The following is a 20,767-nucleotide window of genomic DNA, read 5'->3' as shown; positions in this document are numbered from 1 at the left end:
AAAATGTCCAGATGCCTTGCTGGATTGGGAAGTCGAGCTGCATGTTATCGGTTGCCAAATCAGACCGAAGTTTCCCGCGCGCAAATCAGTAAAGCACACTATTTAACGCGGGGACTTTCCTCTCTGTAGAAAAAAGATCTATTCTGTTCTCATCATCAATCTGAGTGGGTTCTTTTGTTTCTTCAAAATGTCTGTTCCAGAAGTCACCCCTGCAGAAGTGTACTACCCCAACGAGCCTGCTGCCCCTTCCGTGCAAACGGCTGAAATCCCGGGCCCAAAGACCAAGAAAGCGCTCGAAGAGCTGGCTGAGGTATTTGATGCCAGATGTGCTTATTTTGTCGCCGATTACGACAAGTCTGTTGGCAACTACATTGCTGATGTTGATGGCAATGTTTTCCTCGATGTGTATGCCCAGATTGCGTCTATTGCTCTTGGATACAATAACCCAGCTCTGATTGAGGCTGCCAAATCTGACAGAATGATCAGTGCTTTGGTCCAAAGACCAGCCCTTGGAAACTTCCCATCTGCCGAGTTTGCAGATATTCTCAAGGACATCCTTAAGGTTGCTCCAAAGGGCCAGACCAAACTCTGGTCAGGTCTTTCTGGTGCTGATGCCAACGAGCTGGCCTTCAAGGCAGTTTTCATGAACTACCAGGCTAAGAAGCGTGGTTACAACACTAGCTTCACCACTGAGGAAGAGACCTCTGTGATGGAGAACGCCATCCCTGGATCACCAGAACTGGCAATTATGTCGTTCGAGCGTGCTTTCCACGGCCGTTTGTTTGCAACTGCTTCGGTAACCCGTTCGAAGCCAATCCACAAATTGGACATGCCTTCCTTCCACTGGCCGAAGGCGGAGTTTCCCTCTTACAAGTATCCTCTTGAGGACAACGAGGCCGCTAATAAGGCTGAGGACGAGCGTTGCTTGAAGATAGTCGAGGAACTGTACAAGACGTGGCATTGCCCGATTGCGGGTCTTATAGTTGAGCCTATCCAGTCCGAAGGCGGTGATAACCACGGTTCTACCGCGTTTTTCCAAGGCTTGCGTGACATCACATTGAAGTACAACAGTCTGCTAATCATGGATGAAGTCCAGACTGGTGTTGCTGCCACTGGTGAGATGTGGGCCCACGAGAGATTCAACCTGTCTCCTCCTGCTGATCTCGTGACTTTCTCCAAGAAGTTCCAATCCGCTGGTTACTTCTACCACGACCCAGAATTGACCCCAAATCTGCCATACCGTCAATTTAACACTTGGTGTGGTGATCCAACCAAGATGATCATTGCTGGTGCAATTGCCAAGGAGGTTGTTGAGAAGGATCTCGCCAAGAAGATCTCTGTGGTTGGTGATTATCTGTATGCTGCACTCGCCGAGCTCAGCAAGAAATATCCCACCGAAATCCTTAACTTGCGTGGCAAAGACCGTGCTTGTTTCATTGCTTGGGACTCCCCTTCTCCTGCTGCCAGGAACGCTTTCTTGGTGAACATGAAGAAGAATGGTGTTAACATTGGAGGATGCGCTGAGACCGGAATTCGTCTCCGTCCAACTTTGACCTTTGGCAAGAAACACGCCGATATTCTTATTCAGGCTATTGACAAGACTCTCGGCGAGAACTAATGAAAGTATAAAGGTATAGCTATATGTCGTAAGGGTCAAATGCGTAATCACAACGAAATGTAAGTTGTAAAATAATGTGTATGGCTCAAAGCGAGGCCGCATTGTCCTAGACACTTACGCGACTACCACATCGCAGCGGTTGTAACCAAGAACTTTCCTCAAATACCGACGATCGAATAAAAGACAAGAGCAAAACCCACATATACAATGCACGAGTACCGGGTTTTTGACTATATTGTTCTCGCAGCCTTAGTTGTTTTCTACATGTTCAGTAACTATCCTACTGACAAGGTACTAAGATCAATATTGGAGAATCTAAGTTTCGGTCAGTGCATACATTATCCCACTTTGAAGCGACCCGTTCTAACTTCAACAGCCCTCAAATTAACACTTGATGTTTCTTTTAACAGGAAGATTCGGCCTTTGAACTCTCAACCAAATTTAATCAGTCGAAACACGATTGCTGGCTACATTGCGACCCAGGTAATGCAGAACTACTCGAAGCAAGTTTCTAGTGAACACCTGTACCTCGCTCTTGTTAGTGGGAAAGTTCAGAAACGGCTTTTTGATATTCGGGCATTTCTGCAGGCCTATAGCGGAATTGAGGATAGCGATTATGCTGAGTATAGGGTAAGTAAATCTGATGTGTTTTGTTTTGACACATTGACGTGCTAACATTGGCAGGACGCCGATAACAAATTCAGCGGAATCTGGCTGAGATCTACTTGTCGCGGTCCAGAACATGACCTCGTGATATTCTATATTCCAAATCTACTGCTTCGCTGCGGAATGCCTTACTTCTACGTTGAATATTTGATTACACTTCAGTCTCTTTTGCTAGTGCAAGGGTTTCACAGTCCAGCTGTCTTTATAGTTGATGTCTCACCCGGTGTAGATATGGATGCAAACGAATTGTTCATGAGGATAATCAACGCATGGTCATTCATAGGCCAAAGTCATCCGAATGCCAAGGTTATCATTGCAGGGGACTCCTTCGGTGCTACAATAGCTCTTTCATTGATGATACTCATCGCGTGCTCCAGAAACTCGGAGACTGGCAGTTCAGAGGCTGGAAATGGAGAAACTAAAGACGGCGAAAATGCCAAGGTTACATCAACAGAAGATCCCTCCACAGAGCAGGAAAGCACTACCTCACCCCCTGCACCAGCTCCACCTGCCTTACCAAACATGCAAAGGCCATTCGGAGCATTGCTGATTTCCCCGTTGCTAGTTGGTCATCACGAACCCAAATCAGCACTGGGAGAAGGAAGACTCGCCATTTGGGCTCAGCGCTCCACAGAGTTCTTCCGGAACATTACCCTCTTTGGAAAAGACATCGAGCCAAACCCCATGAGAGTCCAAAACGTTGAAATCTGGAAGGAAGCTGCCCCAGAGAAAGGAATGATCATTAGCCATGGTGCCTCGGAGGATCTGCAACAAAACCTGGAGAATTTTACTGAAATGATTGCAGGAATCGTTCACACAAAGGTAGTAATCTCAGAATCGTCGCCTTTTCTTCCACCTTTATATTCATTCTTCACAGAGAATATTCAGGACGAGAAGGAAGACTCGGCGTTTGTGTTATCTGCGATTATCTCCAGGATGGCCTTGTGGCATACACATTTCTACCTCCATCCCGGATCGCATGAGCCGATGAATCCGTTGTCAATCGACGATTTGCATACTTAGCTACAACGAATCATGAATTGAGATTTAAGACTTACGAAATCAATAATCAGGATTCATGGACTTATCCGGAAGAGTGCCATACTTTTGTGGATTGAGACGAATTCCCCAGAAATTTGCTAGACACTACCCTCTCCTGATTGAGGGTCCAGGGATTAAACTTGTCAGATTAAGAAGACAGGCACGCATCTGATCTGCACGGTCAGGCATACACCTTGCACAATACCGGATATCAACCAGAAAGATGAATTCCTTGCTGTTATATCTGTATATCTACGTTGTGGGTGGATTGACTTTTATTCCGCTTGTATGCCTTGGAATCATCCTCATCTTGAAGCACACTTTGCCAGTCGTTCCAGATGACGTTACCGAAAGGGAAAGATTAGAGGAAGAGAAAAGGGAAAAAGATTCTGTTGCTCAAGGAAATCCCGAAGGCTATTTAAGTCTTAAGGGTGGCGAGATTCAGGATAGTACTGGGCTGGATACGTTTATGACGGGATGGTTAACCGTTACCAGAGAGTTTTACCAGTTCCCTCAGATAAATCCCAATGAGCATGGTTCTAACACTGCTGCTGGATCCACGAATGATCATTCCGAAGGCGGTGAGAGGAACGGAACGTCAATATCCTCGTTTGTGAAGATTGTCAAGGGTGAAGAGTTGCAGAACCAGCAACCGGTGCCGGTAGATAACAAAAAGTTGAAGGCAATTCGCAAGAAATGTCGTTTCTTCGCAGTACTGAAGCATGGGAACTTGTTTTTGTACAAAGATGAAGACCAAAAGAACGTCCAACAGGTCATTGTTCTTTCGCATCATGTCGTGTCGATCTGGCCATTGAATCGCAGAGATGGTCAACTTTTCACGAAGAGAAGTGCAGTGTGTCTTCTACGGTCCGATAGTCCGAGCGAAAAGGAGAATATATACAAAGCCTTGGCATCCAAGGAGATTGATCATTCCATTTTGCGTGGAGCGTTTTATCTATATGGCGATTTGAATGTGGAAAAAGAAGATTGGTATTTCGCACTGCTGCGAGCTACCACTAAAGCCACTTTGAAAACCAACAAGATAGAAGTGGACTCGTTAGAGCCAAGTCTTTATGCCAGGACTTTGCACTTCCACACGAGTGACATGAACGAACTTATCAAAACACTGAACTCCACCCCTGGACAACTGAGCACAAGATGGCTCAATGCTCTTATCGGAAGACTCTTCCTTGCTTTCCAAGGCACAGACAAGTTCCAGAAGATCATTATCGACAAAGTGATCACCAAGCTGCAAAAGATCAATAAGCCTGGGTTCTTGGATGACTTTCAAATCACAAGATTGAGCGTCGGGCATGGAGGTCCCTTTATCACGTTTCCGACTTTGGACACGCTTTCGCCAGATGGCGATCTTGTTGTCAAATTCAACATGTTGTATCAAGGAGGCCTGACTCTCGAAATTGCTACCAAGGCTTATTTGAATCTGACTAGTAGATTCAAACCGAGAGAGGTTGCACTTAACTTGAAGATTCAATTGAGGAAGATGGAGGGAGTAATGGTGTTGAAGATGAAGAAACCTCCTTCCAACAGAATTTGGTATGCATTTGAGAAGATGCCTTCTATGGATTTGGTCATTGAGCCTGTGGTGAGTTCCAGATCGCTTAACTACAACCTTGTGACGAACATCATTGAAAACAAGTTTAGAGAGGCCATTCGTGAGAGTTTAGTTATGCCCTTCATGGACGACTTTGTGTTATATGATACCCTAGGGGAAATCTTTAGAGGAGGGATTTGGGACTTAGCATCGAGACCCCAGTTTGAGGGGACAAAAACCCAAACAGAGGAAACTCCCAATGCTGAGACAGAAGACAGCACCAATGCAGCGCCTCCTCCCCTTCCCCTTCGTGACCTCGAAGAGAGTCTTGAGCCTGAATCTGATTTGAGAGAGAGTCTTCCTAGTGCCAGTCCATTGGATGATCTTGCGATTTCCACGGGTGCGAGACAAACAACAGATGACAACATGTCTATATCGTCCAGGACAAGACCTTCCTCGGCAATCTTGAAGAATTTTGGGGAGAGAGCCTCATCTGTATTCAGCAAGAAGAGCGACGACGATGCGATTCCATCCCCAGGCGTGGAGACCGATTACACTGATTTTGGTGAAGTCAACATCCCTGCTGATAATGAGGATGGTTCAGTTGATTCCGGGTCAACGTCGGCCAGCAGAACAGCTACCCGTTACTCTCAAAACATGAGCGCGTCCGTTCAAAAGCTACGGGGATGGTACACTAAGGAGAAAAAGTCTTTCCAGAGTTTCCGCGATTCAAAGGGTCAACCAAGTAGCGGTTCTTCCGAACATTACGATGAGGAAAAACCTGCTTACACTGCACCGGAAATGATCCAGTCACGCAGGCAAGTAAAGCCCAAACTTTCTGACAAAGACTTGGCTTCAAAGAATACTGATCGACTGGATGATACTGAACATGCTCAGTATAGTCATTATCAGTCAAACACTCACAATGCTTCGTTGGGTGATGGCAACTTCAGACCGGCATATGAAAAAGCACCTGATATGGTGATAGCTTCCCCCAACTCGCAAAATTCTTCCCCATCTCAGCCGCGGAACGGCGTTTCCATGTTTACGAGGAAAGATGATAGTGCATTCATACCATCGCCTTCGAGTCCATCTTCTGTTTCCGCTTTCCACCGGCCGGCTCCTCCACCACTTCCATCAAGGTTGCCAGCTGTCGAGATACCTATTGAGAAAACTTCAGAGAAAACTGCAGAGAATCCCGTTGAAAAAGCTGAGGAGACCACTTCAGATTCAGAACCAGTGCAGACTGCTGTGACTGCAGAAGCCAAAAAAATAGAGCCAATTTCCGCAAAAGTCCCTCCTCCTTTACCTTCAAGAGAGTTACCGGTCGCTACATCACCACCTCCCGACACGAGCAACCTGGAAAGAGCAAAAAGCGGTAGGATAAGACGGCAACATACTGACCGCAGCGAGGCTACAGAGAGCGAGTTTCTAAATGATTTTGGATCTACGTCTCTGGAATAGTTTGTGGCTCACCCGGTGAACCATATGCATTGTATTTTGCAGTATTACAAAAATGGCATCCAGCCTATGTACATCTGTGCAAGATTCTCCACGTTTGTAGCCTGTAATATGATAGCATCAACCTGTCCTTCAACACTGACAGGCATACCCTCCACGTCCAAGACTCCTCTGATTTTTCTTCTAATTGCCGATAGTGCGGCTTGAGAGTAGTATCGATCATTCTTCTGGACCTTCCTCTTAGTTGCTGATTTCTGCTTTTTTGGCATCCAGTCAATGATGGGGTCGTACAGGAAACTCTCCAGAACATTCATGAGAGTAGACTCATTTGTGCGTACCAGGTTATTTGTGGCTTCACATGCTTTCCTGAAGGCACCTTCGTATCCGGTAACTCCACAGGCATCAACCATGTTTTGAGTCAGTCTGAAAGGAACCCTTTCAGGTATTGCCAGACTCAACCCTTTGTCAAAGAGACAATCAAAATCAACATGCATTATCCGTCCTGTGGACTCTGATATCAAAATATTGTCTCCATGTCTGTCACCCATTCCAACCAGATAACCAACTATCGACATGACTGCTGATGACCTCACGTAGTTGTTTCTGTTGGCATACCAAGTTGAAGGATCCGGAAACTGGTCCAGAAACCACAAATGAAATATCGGAGGATACTTATCGAGCAGTCTTTCAAAATTCTTGATCTTTTCCTCGGTGGACTTTTCATCAGCCAAAGCCTTTTTGCAATATCCGATATCGCAAGGGTTTCCAGCAGAAGAGAGATAACTCAACCAGATATTCCTTAGAGTCCTACAACCATCAACCCATTCAATGATACCCATTTGCTCGTTCAAGGGAACAACAGCATACGAGGAGATTTGTAAGTTTCTCCTCTCAGATTCGGGATCCCTCTTCAGTAGTCTGTCCACAACCGTCGTGAACTCCATCAGTCTAGCATCTTTTCTCAGATCGTCATGAGGTTTACAAAGAATGCTGTAGCGTCCACCGTTGGAACCTTTCACAAACAATCTTCGAGGCCTCTGCATGGATGATAGGATCTGAACATGTCGGTCAATTGCTTGAAATCTGATTCTGGTCTCAGATGGGAAGCCTTTCTTCTGCACCGCCTGAGTGTTCGATAGAGCCAACTGGAAGTTTGACCTTAACGGTATGAACAAAGCTAGACAACTTCCGGAATGCTGAAAGTTCAGGTCATCTTTCAAGTCTGCCGAGGTCTTCCTTTTGCCTAGATCAACTCTACAGATTCCTAGTAGAGACTCAAGAAACTGGAGAGCTGAGTGAACAATGCGTCCATTGTCAAGATCCGAGCTAACAATACACGGCAGGTTCTTTACAGCATCAAAGATCTCGGTACCTTTTGCCTGCCTAGCCTCAGAAGTTGATTTGTACTGCGAGAATGCGGACCAAAGAGACGTCTCAGGATAGTTCTGGCACAAAGTTACAACGATCTTTTGGATCAGACTTGCAGTTGTGGCATCCGGATGGAGTATTCGAGATATCAGCTGGGACAGTACTGAATACCAATAGTACTTGGGCATAGCCATCAGCGAGTTGGTAAGAATCTTCGTAATCCCATTGTAGCTGGTCTCCCTGCGTGATAAAATATTTTCCTTGGAAAAGTTTTGAATCTCTGAAAGATCTCTGTAACTCTCTGAGAAATCAAGCCAAAGAGTTACCACCTTTGGCAAAGTCTCAAAAAGGTAGCGAGGACTAAACTGAATGGCTCTCATATACTGCTTGACCACATTCAGCTCACCTTCGCCATAGAAGTCCTTCTCACTCTTCTTGACTCGTGGATCTCCTTCAATTTGAGAATCCAAGATTTTGTTGTAATACCGACCGAGATGGTAATGTGCCTTTCCAGATTCCTTATCCAGAGAGCACGCTAAAAGATACTCTCGAATGATCTCAGTAGAGCTGACATTGGCGGACTGGTCTAGCCATTTAGCTAGCTTTAACTGTGCTTTTGGAGAAGGCGATTCATCAGACTCCAGGTACGTGCGCATCAATGATATTGCTTGCCTTTGCTCCCCTTGCGACCACAGAAGCTTAGCATGTTCCACATCAACATTTAATGTGTCTTCCATCATTGCCTTCATAACGGCATTCGTTGCTATGTCTAGCTTTCCAGACTTGCGAGCCAGCTTACTGTTCTCTAGCCACATGGGTCCAGACTGGGATGTTTGACCTAACGATAAAACAGAAGTCTGCAGTGACTGCATCTTGAAAGAGCTCTCAAATTCCATGGAAGTATTGCGCAATCGTGATTTGACAAGGTCGACGGCAGAGGTAAGAGACTGCTGGTTTTGATTGGAAATTGCAGATGTCAAGCAATGGAAGTCATACAACATATGAAGCAGATTCAGTATCTCCTTGTTTCTCAGAGGTGACGAGTTTTTGGTACTTCTCAAAGACACACCGAGATGGTCTCTTGCATTATCTATGTGCTTGAGGGTCTCTTCAAATTCGGAACTCGAAAGACTGATCAGACCTTTTGCAACTTCATCATAGACATAAAGCGCAAATCCACTTAACGAAGGAGGAAGGAATACTTGTTCAGTCTCAAAGACCCACCTCTTCATATTAGCCAAATCTCCAAGAAACACAGAAGCTTGCAATCCTAAAGTGGCCCATTCTTTTCTGCACCTGTCAGGAACGAGAGAGAGCTCCTGGTGTGCCACTCCGCTGTTCAGTTTCTCCAAAAGCTGGCCATGATGATTATGATCATAAAGAGCTTTGAACAGACGCGTACGAGTGCTCCAGCGCTCAGCCGAATCATATGTGCGGGACGAGGCCAAAGTCTCAAGTCCTTCTAGTTTCACTGAAAAGTCTTTGCTATACTCGAACTGAAGAAGTTTCTCACTCAAACTTTGTGTGGAGAAGGTCTTCAAGATTCCATCAAGGGCATCGAGATCTCCAATTTCTGAGTATACCTTCTGAATAGACTCAAAATAGTCCTGTTCTTTCCCAAGCTTGTTCTCTGTTCTGTAAAATTGGTCCAAATACAGGGCTGACCGCTCATACGAATTCGATTGCGAAGACTTCTTTGCTAGCATGAAAAACGACATCGACCTCAGAAACTCCTCAACCTGGAAAGCATCATTGTGAAGCGTGACGTTTTTGTCTTTGGTAGATATCTTCTTCTGTTTTCTGGAAGAGAGCCAGATTCTGAAGAAATCTAGCACAGAGAAGACGGACTCATAGCAAGACCTGAGACCATCTGCGATTGAAGAATGAGCATCTTCGCTCAATTCTGCATCCAAAATTTCCATGAACTCGCTCTTAATAATCTGTGCAGAGTCCTCACTTGCCGTGACTAATATTAAGCAAAAATACGGCAGCAGATACTGAGGAATCACAATGTCTTGACCCTTTATGGCATGCGATGCACACGCAGTGATAGCAGTAGCATTCCTGAATCTGGTACCAAGTTTTCCCCTAATGATACGATTCAGAAGTTCCATTGTGAACGTTTTGATCCAGTCTGCGTAAGGCTTATCATCTTTAAAAACAGGGAACTCTACCGTGGCAGCTGGAACAGGAAACACCTTATACTTCGAATGAAGCAACGGCACAAGCGTTGTCTGCGACGTACGATTGAATCTGCTCCATAACAATCCGTGGGAAGGTGTGTCGCTAGAAGGTTTTGACAGAACTTCGACATCCTTATTGAATAGTCCCAGAAACTTTAAATACTCCTGCATAGTGTATGCCAACAGAAGTTGCTTGGTCGACTCTTCCGAAGCCCAGTAAGCAGGAACCAGAACATTATTGATAAAGTGTGTCACGAACTTAGATGCTTCCAAACCGTCTTCAAAGCAAGTGATGGGAATCATCACATCCTCAGAACCCTTCAGTTTGTCTGTACCAAGACGACTGTTATCCAGAGATCCAATAGCCGACAACATCACAGCACATTTCTTCGGGATCTCGGGAACCGAGTCTTTGAATTTGTAGGATGCGTTCATCAAACTATCAACGAGAAGCCTGATGACCTTGCCGTACGACCTCTGATTTAGACATATGTTCTGGTGCTCCTTCTGAAATCTCTCAAAGAACCTTTCCAAGTCTTCTAGTGTTTGAAGCATTACCCACTTATTGTCTGAGTGAGACTTTCGTTCTAGCTCCACCAGCAACGTATATGCAGCAAAACCTCTATGCTGTTGCATCATCTGGGAAGAGTTCTCCAGGGAACTCAAGAGACCCTCACATCCCACAATGGAGAATATCTGACCGCAAAATGTAGCTTTCTTGAAACTCAACTTGGTTTCGGAAAACAGAAGATCGACGATCTCCTTTGCACGAGCTTGACATTCAGTATCAAAACTCGAGTATTTCTGCAATATAAACGATAGGATTGTATCACCTATGATAACCAAAGGGTCCTCGGTAAGCATCTCCACAAGCGAGTATATGCATCTGAGGACATTTGATACGAGACCCGGTTGCTCAGCACCGACTTGCAAACAACTGAGAATCTGTGGAAGGCATGATACCAAAGAATTTCCTGCCATTCTGATCAACGTATTGAGTCCTCGCAGATTCTGAACTTGGCTAATGTATGGAGCCTTACCGCGAACATTGTTAATCCACTCGGAGATGGTCTGAATAATTCGCAAAATATGAGATCCCAGAAACTCGTCTAAATCGTTAGATCCTCTGATACTAGCTTTAGTATGCATTAACCACTTCAGTTTCCGAATAACTTTATCCTCAGCCTCAGGACCACTAAAGACCAACACCTCGTAGAATACAGGAAGTATATCCAGTCTATCCATGAATATCTTCCACTTCAAGCCCTTATAAGCTGGTGATGCATTTCCAAGTATCTTCATGATTTTTGTCTCATTGATTTCATCCTCGGTGAATATGAGCAGGGCCAATATCTTCGGGAATGTGGCCTGAATAATGGAATGTCTCGACTCTCCTGTGCGTTTTGCGATATCACCAATGATATCGTCTTTATATGAACGAATCAAATAGGGAGCTGTATACTGAATTGTCCTCCTGAGGAAGTTCCTTGGATCCAATCTGATTAGATCACAGAATGAAGTCAAGAAACTTGGTCTGCTTTTGAGTTTCTGAACCACCGTAAGAGAGACATACGGTATGAACGGCTCTATCAATTGCCATGGGGTGAGCTTCTTGGAGCTTGCGGCAACTTCCAACACCTGAATGGCCTTGCTAGAGTGGAACTGATTTGCGGAGCCTATGAAGTGTATCAGGGGATTCAACATCACGAACAGTTTGTCACTTACTGGAGTCACTATGGTCAACTCACCCCAGGCAACAATTACAGCTTCAAACAGATAATCGGTGGCTTTCCCTGGTCCAATAGAATTTAACTCGGTCATTATTATGTCAACGTTGTAGTCACGGACTTGGATACTCGGGTGCAAAAGAAAGAAAGGGTATAACTTTGCTGAAGAGAGTCTGACCTCCCTCGATTTTGATCGAAAGCAAGTCTTCAAGAAATCCCAAAATCGTCTGTAAGTATCTGTGTTTGCAAATATTGGATATGAGATAAAGAGCCTTCTCATGGTAATAAGCATAGCAGTGCAGATCAGATGATCCAAAACAATCTCACTATTGGAAAAGATAACCTTCTCTAGAAACTGGGATATCAGAATAACAGCATCTGGGGGTACTCTAGAAGTATCAATGACATCTGGAAGATACATGGAATCGTTGACTACCACATCACACTTGCAGCAGATCATAGTAGATCTATCCATATCCCCAGTGAGGCAACATAGACACTTCCCTAGACAGTTGATAAGTGAAATAATATCAACTCTTGCCTGAGTAGACTGCTCAAGAAAAAACTCCCGTCCTTCAAGGGTGTCTTTCACGAAACTAGAAACATCAAGAGCTGTGAAAGAAGGCTCTAAAACGCTTGAAAAACGACCTTTAAACTGAGACTGGCGTTCCTCATATGAATGGAAACCCACAAATGTCTTTGTCTCCATGGATTGTGGATAAATGGCCTCCATTACATCAGACTGTAGGGTCTCCAAGTGGGTATTATCCAGTCTCGATTTCAAAAACGGCTTCACAAAATCAGGTGTATCATCAGATCTTCCTTGGAGCTTTAGCCTGACAGCCTCCATCATTGCCAGAATGCGGGCCAGATCAAGCTCTTGAGTGCTATCATTTGCCTTTATGAAATGGAAAGGCTTTACCTGGACCGAAGAAAGAAACACCGGAAGACACTCAAGCTCACTACAACGAAGCATGGTAAGTAATATGACCTCTGCCAATGAGGCTGCAATATTTCCATCTGTGTAGGAAACCATGGGTTTGTTCAAAAAGTGCTGGATGTTAGAACTTAGCTGACTCAACCTCTCGGTCCTCAGATAGTCCGATGCAAAAGTGTAATAGTAAAGGCTCTTGAACATCAACCCATATAACGAGCTCAGAATTCCAGAAAAGCGCTCTTCATTCCCTATGAACGAGACAAAGTTGTCAAGAAGAAACCACTGTTTTCGTATGAAACTTTCCAGAGTCAAAGAGTGCTGGAGATCCAATCCATTCAGTCCTGTGCTGCTGAAATTGAGCACAATCTGTAGAACATGAGCACAAATGCTCAATTGAGATACAAGATCAGAATTATGCCTCTGCAATTCATCGTACATTACCACCGTACTGACAGAGTTGATTTCCGAGATCAATGCGTTCAAATGCTCATCAAGATACGAGGCCAGGTACTCAGTTATGTCACTTTGGTATTTCTCGTTGCGTATTTTCCCGGAAAAAACCTCGCTTATCATTTGAATGATAGCAGAATATGCACTTTCTATTATCTCGTTTGAGTATATTGTGGAATTGAAAAACTGCACAACATTGACCAGTATACTCTGGTAGTTGAGACTTTCAACCAGTGCAGATTTGGATCGCACAGCAATGATTTGTATGGCCTTGAAGATCTTCAGAACAAACCGGTCATTCGCTGGAGTTAAAAGTTAGCAAGATTTGCCGAAAATTAAAAGTTTTCATATCAATATATTTCACTCACTTGTCTGCTGATTCGCATAAGCAGGTAGGACATTAGATAGGAGAATATCCAGCGTCACAGCATCATCAGGCTGAGGTTTGGAGATCCCCGTGGCAAGAATGGCATCCAGTACCAAGCTGATCTGAGCTTCTTTATCACTCATTCCAGTCTGGACCTCAATGGTTCTCACTGAAGATATCGTGGGGGCGTAGACGCGCGTCATTAGCGCGGAGTCTTTTTCAGTGAAACGTCAACTGTAGAGACACGACCTATCGTGAGGCAATAAGGAAGATAAGGAAGAAGTAGAAATGAATAAGTCTCAAAACATAGGAGAAATAGACGGGTTGGAATATATGTCATATTTCTATTATGTCTAAGCAGAAAACTTCAGGAATGCTATCAGAAAATCAAAGCTGTTATTGAAGAAAACCTAGCGAGATCTGGGTCTATAGAGTGTTAGGAATTTTCAATGACTCCCTCTCTCTATCAGACCATTAACGTTTAAAACATCGATTTTGTCACCTTGTCGTTGTCTCTTTTTCATGTAATAAAACTGTCGAAACTACTGAAACTGCCAATAAAGCAACCCCAAAAATTCAACCAGATATTGGCAAAGTCTAGTAAAATTTGGTATACATTCCGGATGAGCACTGTGATCTTCGTTTAATCTTTTTTCTGATTATGAGTATGAACGTGAATTTTAACTATGATATCTCGGCGATGATTACAGGAAACTTCCAACAGCAATGCCTCTGCAAATTTTTCCATCAAGTCTTCGCTGCCCCTTAAACCTCCAGACAATGCTAATGAGCTGTAGCTAATGGACGTCTGAACAGCAGTATGTGAGGTTCAGGTGTATGAGTTTCGTAATGGACCCATCCCAACGACTGCATCACTCCCAATGACCTCCATTCCTCTTCAGCCAGCAACCGCAGCGTTCCTGTCTCCTTGTTGAAATAGTCCTTTGGCAGATACTTGAGCATCTGCTTGGGGAGCATCACATGTCTATATTCGTATTCGTCAGTGCTGTAACGCACAGAGTAGTGGATCATGTCCTGAAACTCGCTTAATCTCTGTCTCTCGCTCTCCGAGAGGGGTCTGACATAAGTCGACATTGCCACACAAGTTTCAACTGGAACAAACACAAAACACTCAACACGGGGTCTGTATCGTTTGACTGTCACACCAGAGCTGACTTAGAACACTAGCTGTCTTTTGTTATTGATTCGGCGCGGTTAGGCGACCCTGACTTTTGGCTTATGTAACACATGAGCGTGTGGCACGGATTATATAATCACCGAGACGCGTGGCGAAAAGCTCAACTATTGCTCAGTCGGTTACGAGGACGTGGGGCTGGAGGATGGCGGAAACCTCGAGCGAAGGCTAAATACATCAGCCTTTAACGGTAGTCAACTGAAAAAGTCGGCAATCAAATTAAGACGCTATGCATGTCTACAATACCAGTCTCAACAAAATTCTCCCAAATTTCAGCCGCTTCTGCTCTATTCATGTGAAGATTTCCAGCCATTTCCGTTTCCTTCGTTTGCGTGTCTCCCTGGAAACGCACCCTGCACAGCATGATCGATTGATTCATCGTGTTTCAAGTTCATCCACCGGATGGATACTGATTTGAGGTAAGGTTGCAACGGGAGAAAGGTTGTTCGAATCTGGAGACTGTGTGCACTGAATTTTGAACCAAGACTAATCTCCTTAAGCTCATTTTTGCCGAATAGTATGGATCTCGAGCGCAAATCCATTGACCACCTCCATCTTCAATCATACATTTAAGCTTTCCACCGCGCAGTACTACCTCACATCAACCTACATGTCAGCTCCAAACAGCAAGACCACAAACTCCACGACGATCAGATCACCAGCACTGACAAGCAAGCATATTTCCGAGGCTCACAGTCATTCCAAGTCCCCGAGGCAAGATTCTACGATGGTGAAGATCGGTCTCAAACCGCTTCCTGTGACTTTAGCAGCTGTCAACTCGGATTCAGTTTTGGTTGAGAATTTGTGTTCCTTGGGCTACGATGAAGTTTTACTGCCAATAACCACTTTCCGTTACAGAGAGAAATGCAAGGCTTATTTCAAAGCATTCAAGGATTCAGTTTCAAAAACGCAAGCTCTGGAGGTCCCGTTTCCTCTTCTGGGAGAAGTGGAAGTGTTTGCCGGTCGTCATATCTCCAAGGTGGTTGGATTGCTATCGTCCTGGATTGAACTGGACTCTCACGATAGTGTGGTGAGTGATTTCTCGCTCCAAGTGGTGGTCAACGAAGTATCGTATGCGAGCCACATTGGGATCCAGACCTTTCTGCTGGCTCCTCCCAAGAACGTGAACAACCTAGCCATCTATGCGAACAATCTGAGTCGCTTACTGGAAACCTATCCACGCGCCCACTTTTCCTTGAGTCTTCCGATATGTGAAGAAGTCAGACAAGACACTGTTACTGGCGCACCAATTCCCGTACTGGATGCTCTTTCCACCTGGGATATGTGGAACTCCATAAGGACCCAGTGCAACTACCACGAGAACCTGTCTGTGTCTTTGGGCTCTCCAAACCACAATATTCCGCAATATGTGATCAACAGGTGGCTGCTGGAGCCGATAAGACTGTATTTGGTTTCCACAAGCCGTTTTGTGCTTAACTCGAAGAATTACCCCGTTTTGAACAAGTTCAACCAGCTGATAATATGGAAGCTCATCCAAAAGAAGACCCTCCGTCTTCCCACCTTTTTCTTGCACGGGGTTGATCGCGATCAAAATATTAACAGCCATCTAAAGGATATTACTCTGGAAAATAACAGAGGAGCTGACACTTCATTGGGTCTGGATTCGGATCACAACCCCATCACCAAGTCTGTTAGTGTTGATGCAAATGGGACGGCCATTAACTACGGCAGTTCCTCTTATCTCGATTATTTACGTCATTTGGCCACTACATCGGCCAATAATTTGCAAATCCCGCTGGTTGAAAAATTTACTATGGAGAGTCTTAGAAATGCCGTTGTGGACCTAAATTCCCCGGACCTCCTGCAGCAGCCTCTGCAGCCCTTGCAGAACAACCTCGACAATGCCACTTACCAGACGTTTGAAAAAGACCATGTCAAGTACGAGTCGTACGAGAAGGCCATGGTGGCTGCTCTGATGGATTTGGCCAACCTGAAAAAGTTCCAACACCTCAAAACTGTGCCCACTTATGGAACCACTGCATTCAACACATCTGCATTGTCTCAAGAGAGCTTTGCGAGCTCTAATCGTTCTGTTTCGCAGCTTGAGAAACTTTCTGTTTTGATTGTTGGACCTGGTCGCGGGCCTTTAATCGACAGACTGTTTGCGTCTCTCAGGTTTCTGAATCTGAACCTGGACTTCGTCAACATCGTTGCCATTGAGAAGAACTCCAACGTGATGGTCTACCTCTCTCAGTGCAACTCCACCCGGTGGCTTAACAAAGTGCGCATTTTCAACCGGGATATAAGGAAATTCGCACCTCCATCTGGAATGCGTTTCAATCTCATCATCAGCGAATTGCTGGGCAGCTTTGGCTGTAACGAGCTTTCCCCAGAATGCCTTGAGCCTGTTTCCAAGATGGAGGACCCCGGGATGTCCATTTACATTCCTCAGAGCTATTCCAGTTATATCGCACCCGCCTCTTCTCCTGCCATATACGGCAAGCTGGAAAAGCTGGATTCTCGCAAGTCTTGGAATCTTCCGTACGTTCCTCTGGTGGACTCTGCTGAGATACTAACGTCACGCTACGAGAAGCTGTGGACATTCGAGTATCCATCTCTTTCTCGGCACAGATCCGAAATTACAGTCTCCAATCGGAGATCGAACCAGGTGCTATTCAAGTGTCACCACAAAGGAACTTTGCATGGGCTTCTGGGCCACTTCGTGGCAGAGCTTTACAATGGAGTCATCATCTCCAATCTTTCCACTGGACAAGGGCCCACTCCTCCAAACCTGATCTCCTGGCTGCCAATATTTTTCCCGCTGGAGCAACCGATGTATTTGCCTGACGACCAGGAGCTATCTGTTCTAATGAAACGAGAGGTCTCCCATAATAAGGTATGGTACGAGTGGTCCGTGGAAAGTTTCATGTACCTGGTTCTTCCGATGGATAAGTCCCGGTCTGGGGACACAACCCCAAGAAAGACTACCAAGCCATTCTCCATCCCAAGACATTCTGCTAAACCATCCTTGAATACCCCAGGCCTCAAGGCCAGTCTCTTTGGCAGCGAGCAGTTCTTTGAACCAGACCAGCTTTCGGACGATGAAAGCTCTGACGACGAGGAGGCTCAGATGAGGGTTCGGACTGGTATCACAAAAACACAAAATTCATCTGGCAGGTATTTTTCCATGTTCTTTTAAATCAATTGCGCATCATCTGGTTTTTATTGGGTCATCTTTAATTTATGTATAGTCATTCTGCATTTCCAACTCATGCGAACATTTAACTGTAGATACCTTGGGTCAGTAACTGGAACTGGTCGTAAAGACGGGTGTAAATGGAGTTGATGCTCTTTCCAATCAACACATTCTCAACAAACTGATCACATTCAGGGTCTGTCAGGTGGAGTTGGAAACGTTGACGTAACTGAACACTGGTGTTCTCTCCGGCCTGAAAACAGGCCAGATTCGAGTCTTTTTGCATCAGCTCCACCATGCCCAGGATCTGCTCCGCATTCTTTCTTATTGAACGGAAACCATCCTTCATCAACTGCTTGAATCGTTTGAAGTGATGACCTTCGGTACCGCCCAGAAGATCGACATACTCGGAGGTCAGCTTGAAGGGTGCAGCCTCAAATCCAACAGATCCAGGTGAATTCGACAGCAAGAATCCAAAATCAATATGGATAATGTGGCCTTCTGAGTCCAGCATGATGTTACCATTGTGTCTGTCCTTGATTTGAAGGAGATAGCAGATGATTGAGTACGCCGCTAGAGATGATGTGAAGTTATCCTGGGCTCTTTTGTACTTGACACCTTCGGGGTCTCCAAAAGTCCTGGAGAAATGGTCCGAGAGTGTTGCTATCTTGCCGAGCTGGTTCTCGTTGTTGTCTATCATATATTGCGTCAAGGCTCGTTTGATAGAATGAATGGAGACCGCATTTGTGATAGTTTCGACAATACCAGTGCTGCTTGAAGTTACCAAAATCCGCATACGCTTCACCCACACGTTCACATTATGCGTGTACCATACTGTTGACATTGCCTGAATCAGCTGAGACGCAAAGGCCTCCTGCGTTAGATCGTCGCCGGTTTTGGCGATGATTGAACACAGCTCCCAGTTCTCTAGGTGACCATAAATACTCTCTCTTCTGATTCTTTCCTTCCTTGTGTTCCAGTCCTCACCAAGATAATAGGTGGCTTGCGAACTAGGTCCCACTCCAGCAACTTTCAAATCATTTGAGAGCTTTCTTTCACCTGCCTCCGCGTGGATATCCTCCAGGTCGCGAATACCAAAACCGTTCTGGAGTGACCTCATCGAGTTAATGATGCGCGCTTTAATAGCCGTAGACTGGTCAGGAGGGAGGTGTCCTGTGGTACTGTCCAGTTGAGTAAGCATCACGGCAGCAATTCTCATCTGTGTTGCAAGATCAGTGTCAGCATCTCCCAGATCATCTACGTTGTAATGAGACTGAAATTCGAGCTCTGAGTTGCGAATGTGTTCAGAGCCGGAGCTGCCAGGAGAACCTTCCTTCCTTGTATCAGATAGCACTGGAACATCAGAAACAGAACTAACAAATCTGTCCTTTTTGACCTTTTCATTCCCGCTGAGATTGCTCAACTTCACCACAGAGAAATCTCCGAGGTCAGTTTCGTCTACCGTGGGAACAGCCTTGTCCAGATCACCAAGCACCGCCGGTTTGGAGGGCGTCACAGATCTTTTTAGAACAGGCGGAGCCATACTTCCGAGGTCAAACTTATAGTTCGTTTCCTTCTTCGTCATTTCGGTGCTGGCGACTCCTGTCAGCTCACTGAGTAGTCTGAGATTCTCCTTTGAATCAGGACTGAAGTCTATGTCATCACTAAGATACTCCACCAGTAATAGATAGGGCACTCTCTCGGCAGAGTTCAGAACGGCCACTTCATTAACAGGAATCCTGACTATCCTGTGCATCTTCCCCTTCTTACTCTTCGGAAGCAAGAGAGGTATGTCAACCTCTGAAGGCAGGTCCTTATTCATTATTGCAAGCTCTGCCTTCAAAGCGGAAAGTCTAGCATCCTTGGGTACCTTGGATAGCTTTATGGAGATGCTTTGAAGAGCAATGGCAAACTGAGTCTCACATTTGAAGTAGTTTGATTTCAACATCTTTATCTTTTGAGGTGCAGTTAAGTTCACTTGATTGTAACCGGCGTTAGGGGAATCCAATGGGGCATCGTGATCGTAAATGCTGTCAGCATCTGAGCTGAATCTATAATCACGAGAGTTTCTTGCCGACGACGAAAATGACCCAGTTGGAGAATCGTAACCAACATCGACTGTGCTGGAGGTCGAAAGCCTTGATGATGAAACATGCAAATTTGGCATGGAGGATACAAGATCATCAATGCTGGCCCGTCCAAGACCATCATCTGGTGTTGCTTCATTATCCATGGCCGTGGTAACTTCTGTGTTTCCAGGATGCTCGGGGTATATGGCACTCACGGTGGCATACTTCCGTGTCAATCCTGGATTACTCCTACTATGAGACCTCAGGCTGTGTGTGGATATTGTCCGATTCAGACTTCCCAATCTTTCCTCAGCATATCTCTCTATTGCAGAGAACTCAAGGTCTTCCGATTTCCTGCTGTATTGCAAAGCTCTGTCACGATTAATAGTGGAAGCAGACGTCAGCGAAAGGGACTTCGAACGCGGTTGTGGAATTTCGTCGTCAAAATCAGAACTGTCCAACTCAACAAATTCCTTGTTCGCTTTGGACCTTCCCAGCAAGGCATTGCTCATCGTGTTTTTCAAAGTCAAGTTCTTGGTGAGGTCTTTCTTCAGATTCTTCACCACCTCGAACACCAAAGACTTCACTTGTTTCCCCTGGGTTTTTACCAAGGGTTCGACATACATGTTCACCTGAGGCAGAGCCACGGAAGCCATCACCGAAGAGAACAACACCAGTGAAGGAGGAACGTTCTCGTGAAACTGCTTCATGGCTTCGTGCGGAGCCACAACTCCTCTGGAAGCAGATTGCGGCGAGGTAATCGTATGCTGATTGGTTGAAAAATTGAAGAGATGGTACTGGAGCTCGTTCAGCATCCTCTGGCATATTCTGAAACTCACGTTCAATGTGGAATCAGTCCCTAGTTCGTGCAACACAGCCTGTAAGTGCCAGAACGTAAGCAGACTATAATGGGCATCTTTCTGACATAGGTTCTTGATGAGTTCTTCCAATGCCATTGAGTCAGTTTCCACAGTCA

At 45.2% G+C, this 20,767-nt stretch overlaps 8 protein-coding genes across 8 annotated transcripts in view; 4 read left to right on the top strand and 4 right to left on the bottom strand.

Moving 5' to 3' along the window:
* Positions 1 to 187: 187 nt before the first annotated feature.
* KUCA_T00002912001 (uncharacterized protein) lies at positions 188 to 1,618 on the top strand (the record flags this gene model as incomplete). The annotated part of the gene is made up of 1 exon (XM_022603202.1): positions 188 to 1,618. One exon carries the CDS (start codon positions 188 to 190, stop codon positions 1,616 to 1,618), a length of 1,431 nt encoding a protein of 476 aa, XP_022458931.1.
* A 486-nt stretch (positions 1,619 to 2,104) lies between these two features.
* KUCA_T00002911001 (uncharacterized protein) lies at positions 2,105 to 3,307 on the top strand (the record flags this gene model as incomplete). Its single annotated transcript, XM_022603201.1, has 2 exons — positions 2,105 to 2,248; positions 2,303 to 3,307. 2 exons carry the CDS (start codon positions 2,105 to 2,107, stop codon positions 3,305 to 3,307), a joined length of 1,149 nt encoding a protein of 382 aa, XP_022458930.1.
* Positions 3,308 to 3,548: 241 nt separating this feature from the next.
* Positions 3,549 to 6,341, top strand: KUCA_T00002910001 (uncharacterized protein; the record flags this gene model as incomplete). The annotated part of the gene is made up of 1 exon (XM_022603200.1): positions 3,549 to 6,341. The coding sequence occupies one exon, from the start codon at positions 3,549 to 3,551 to the stop codon at positions 6,339 to 6,341; it is 2,793 nt and encodes a 930-aa protein (XP_022458929.1).
* A 44-nt stretch (positions 6,342 to 6,385) lies between these two features.
* On the bottom strand, positions 6,386 to 13,513 carry KUCA_T00002909001 (uncharacterized protein; the record flags this gene model as incomplete). Its single annotated transcript, XM_022603199.1, has 2 exons — positions 6,386 to 13,305; positions 13,372 to 13,513. The coding sequence occupies 2 exons, from the start codon at positions 13,511 to 13,513 to the stop codon at positions 6,386 to 6,388; spliced, it is 7,062 nt and encodes a 2,353-aa protein (XP_022458928.1).
* Positions 13,514 to 14,153: 640 nt separating this feature from the next.
* KUCA_T00002908001 (uncharacterized protein) lies at positions 14,154 to 14,465 on the bottom strand (the record flags this gene model as incomplete). The annotated part of the gene is made up of 1 exon (XM_022603198.1): positions 14,154 to 14,465. One exon carries the CDS (start codon positions 14,463 to 14,465, stop codon positions 14,154 to 14,156), a length of 312 nt encoding a protein of 103 aa, XP_022458927.1.
* A 710-nt stretch (positions 14,466 to 15,175) lies between these two features.
* On the top strand, positions 15,176 to 17,725 carry KUCA_T00002907001 (uncharacterized protein; the record flags this gene model as incomplete). Its single annotated transcript, XM_022603197.1, has 1 exon — positions 15,176 to 17,725. The coding sequence occupies one exon, from the start codon at positions 15,176 to 15,178 to the stop codon at positions 17,723 to 17,725; it is 2,550 nt and encodes an 849-aa protein (XP_022458926.1).
* An 82-nt stretch (positions 17,726 to 17,807) lies between these two features.
* KUCA_T00002906001 (uncharacterized protein) lies at positions 17,808 to 20,747 on the bottom strand (the record flags this gene model as incomplete). The annotated part of the gene is made up of 1 exon (XM_022603195.1): positions 17,808 to 20,747. One exon carries the CDS (start codon positions 20,745 to 20,747, stop codon positions 17,808 to 17,810), a length of 2,940 nt encoding a protein of 979 aa, XP_022458925.1.
* Positions 20,748 to 20,764: 17 nt separating this feature from the next.
* Positions 20,765 to 20,767, bottom strand: part of KUCA_T00002905001 (uncharacterized protein) — a gene marked incomplete at both ends in the record, with an annotated part of 399 nt that continues 396 nt past the window's right edge. The window contains one exon of the mRNA XM_022603194.1: positions 20,765 to 20,767. This exon is cut by the window's right edge and continues 396 nt beyond it. Coding sequence (XP_022458924.1) covers positions 20,765 to 20,767 — 3 coding nt within the window.

The sequence above is a fragment of the Kuraishia capsulata genome, genomic scaffold (assembly GCF_000576695.1).
Source record: "Kuraishia capsulata CBS 1993 genomic scaffold, Kuraishia_capsulata_scaffold_3, whole genome shotgun sequence".
Classification (NCBI taxonomy): domain Eukaryota; kingdom Fungi; phylum Ascomycota; class Pichiomycetes; order Pichiales; family Pichiaceae; genus Kuraishia; species Kuraishia capsulata.
The sequence above is the reverse complement of the archived record's forward strand: the minus strand, read 5'-3'. Positions and strand labels throughout refer to the sequence as shown.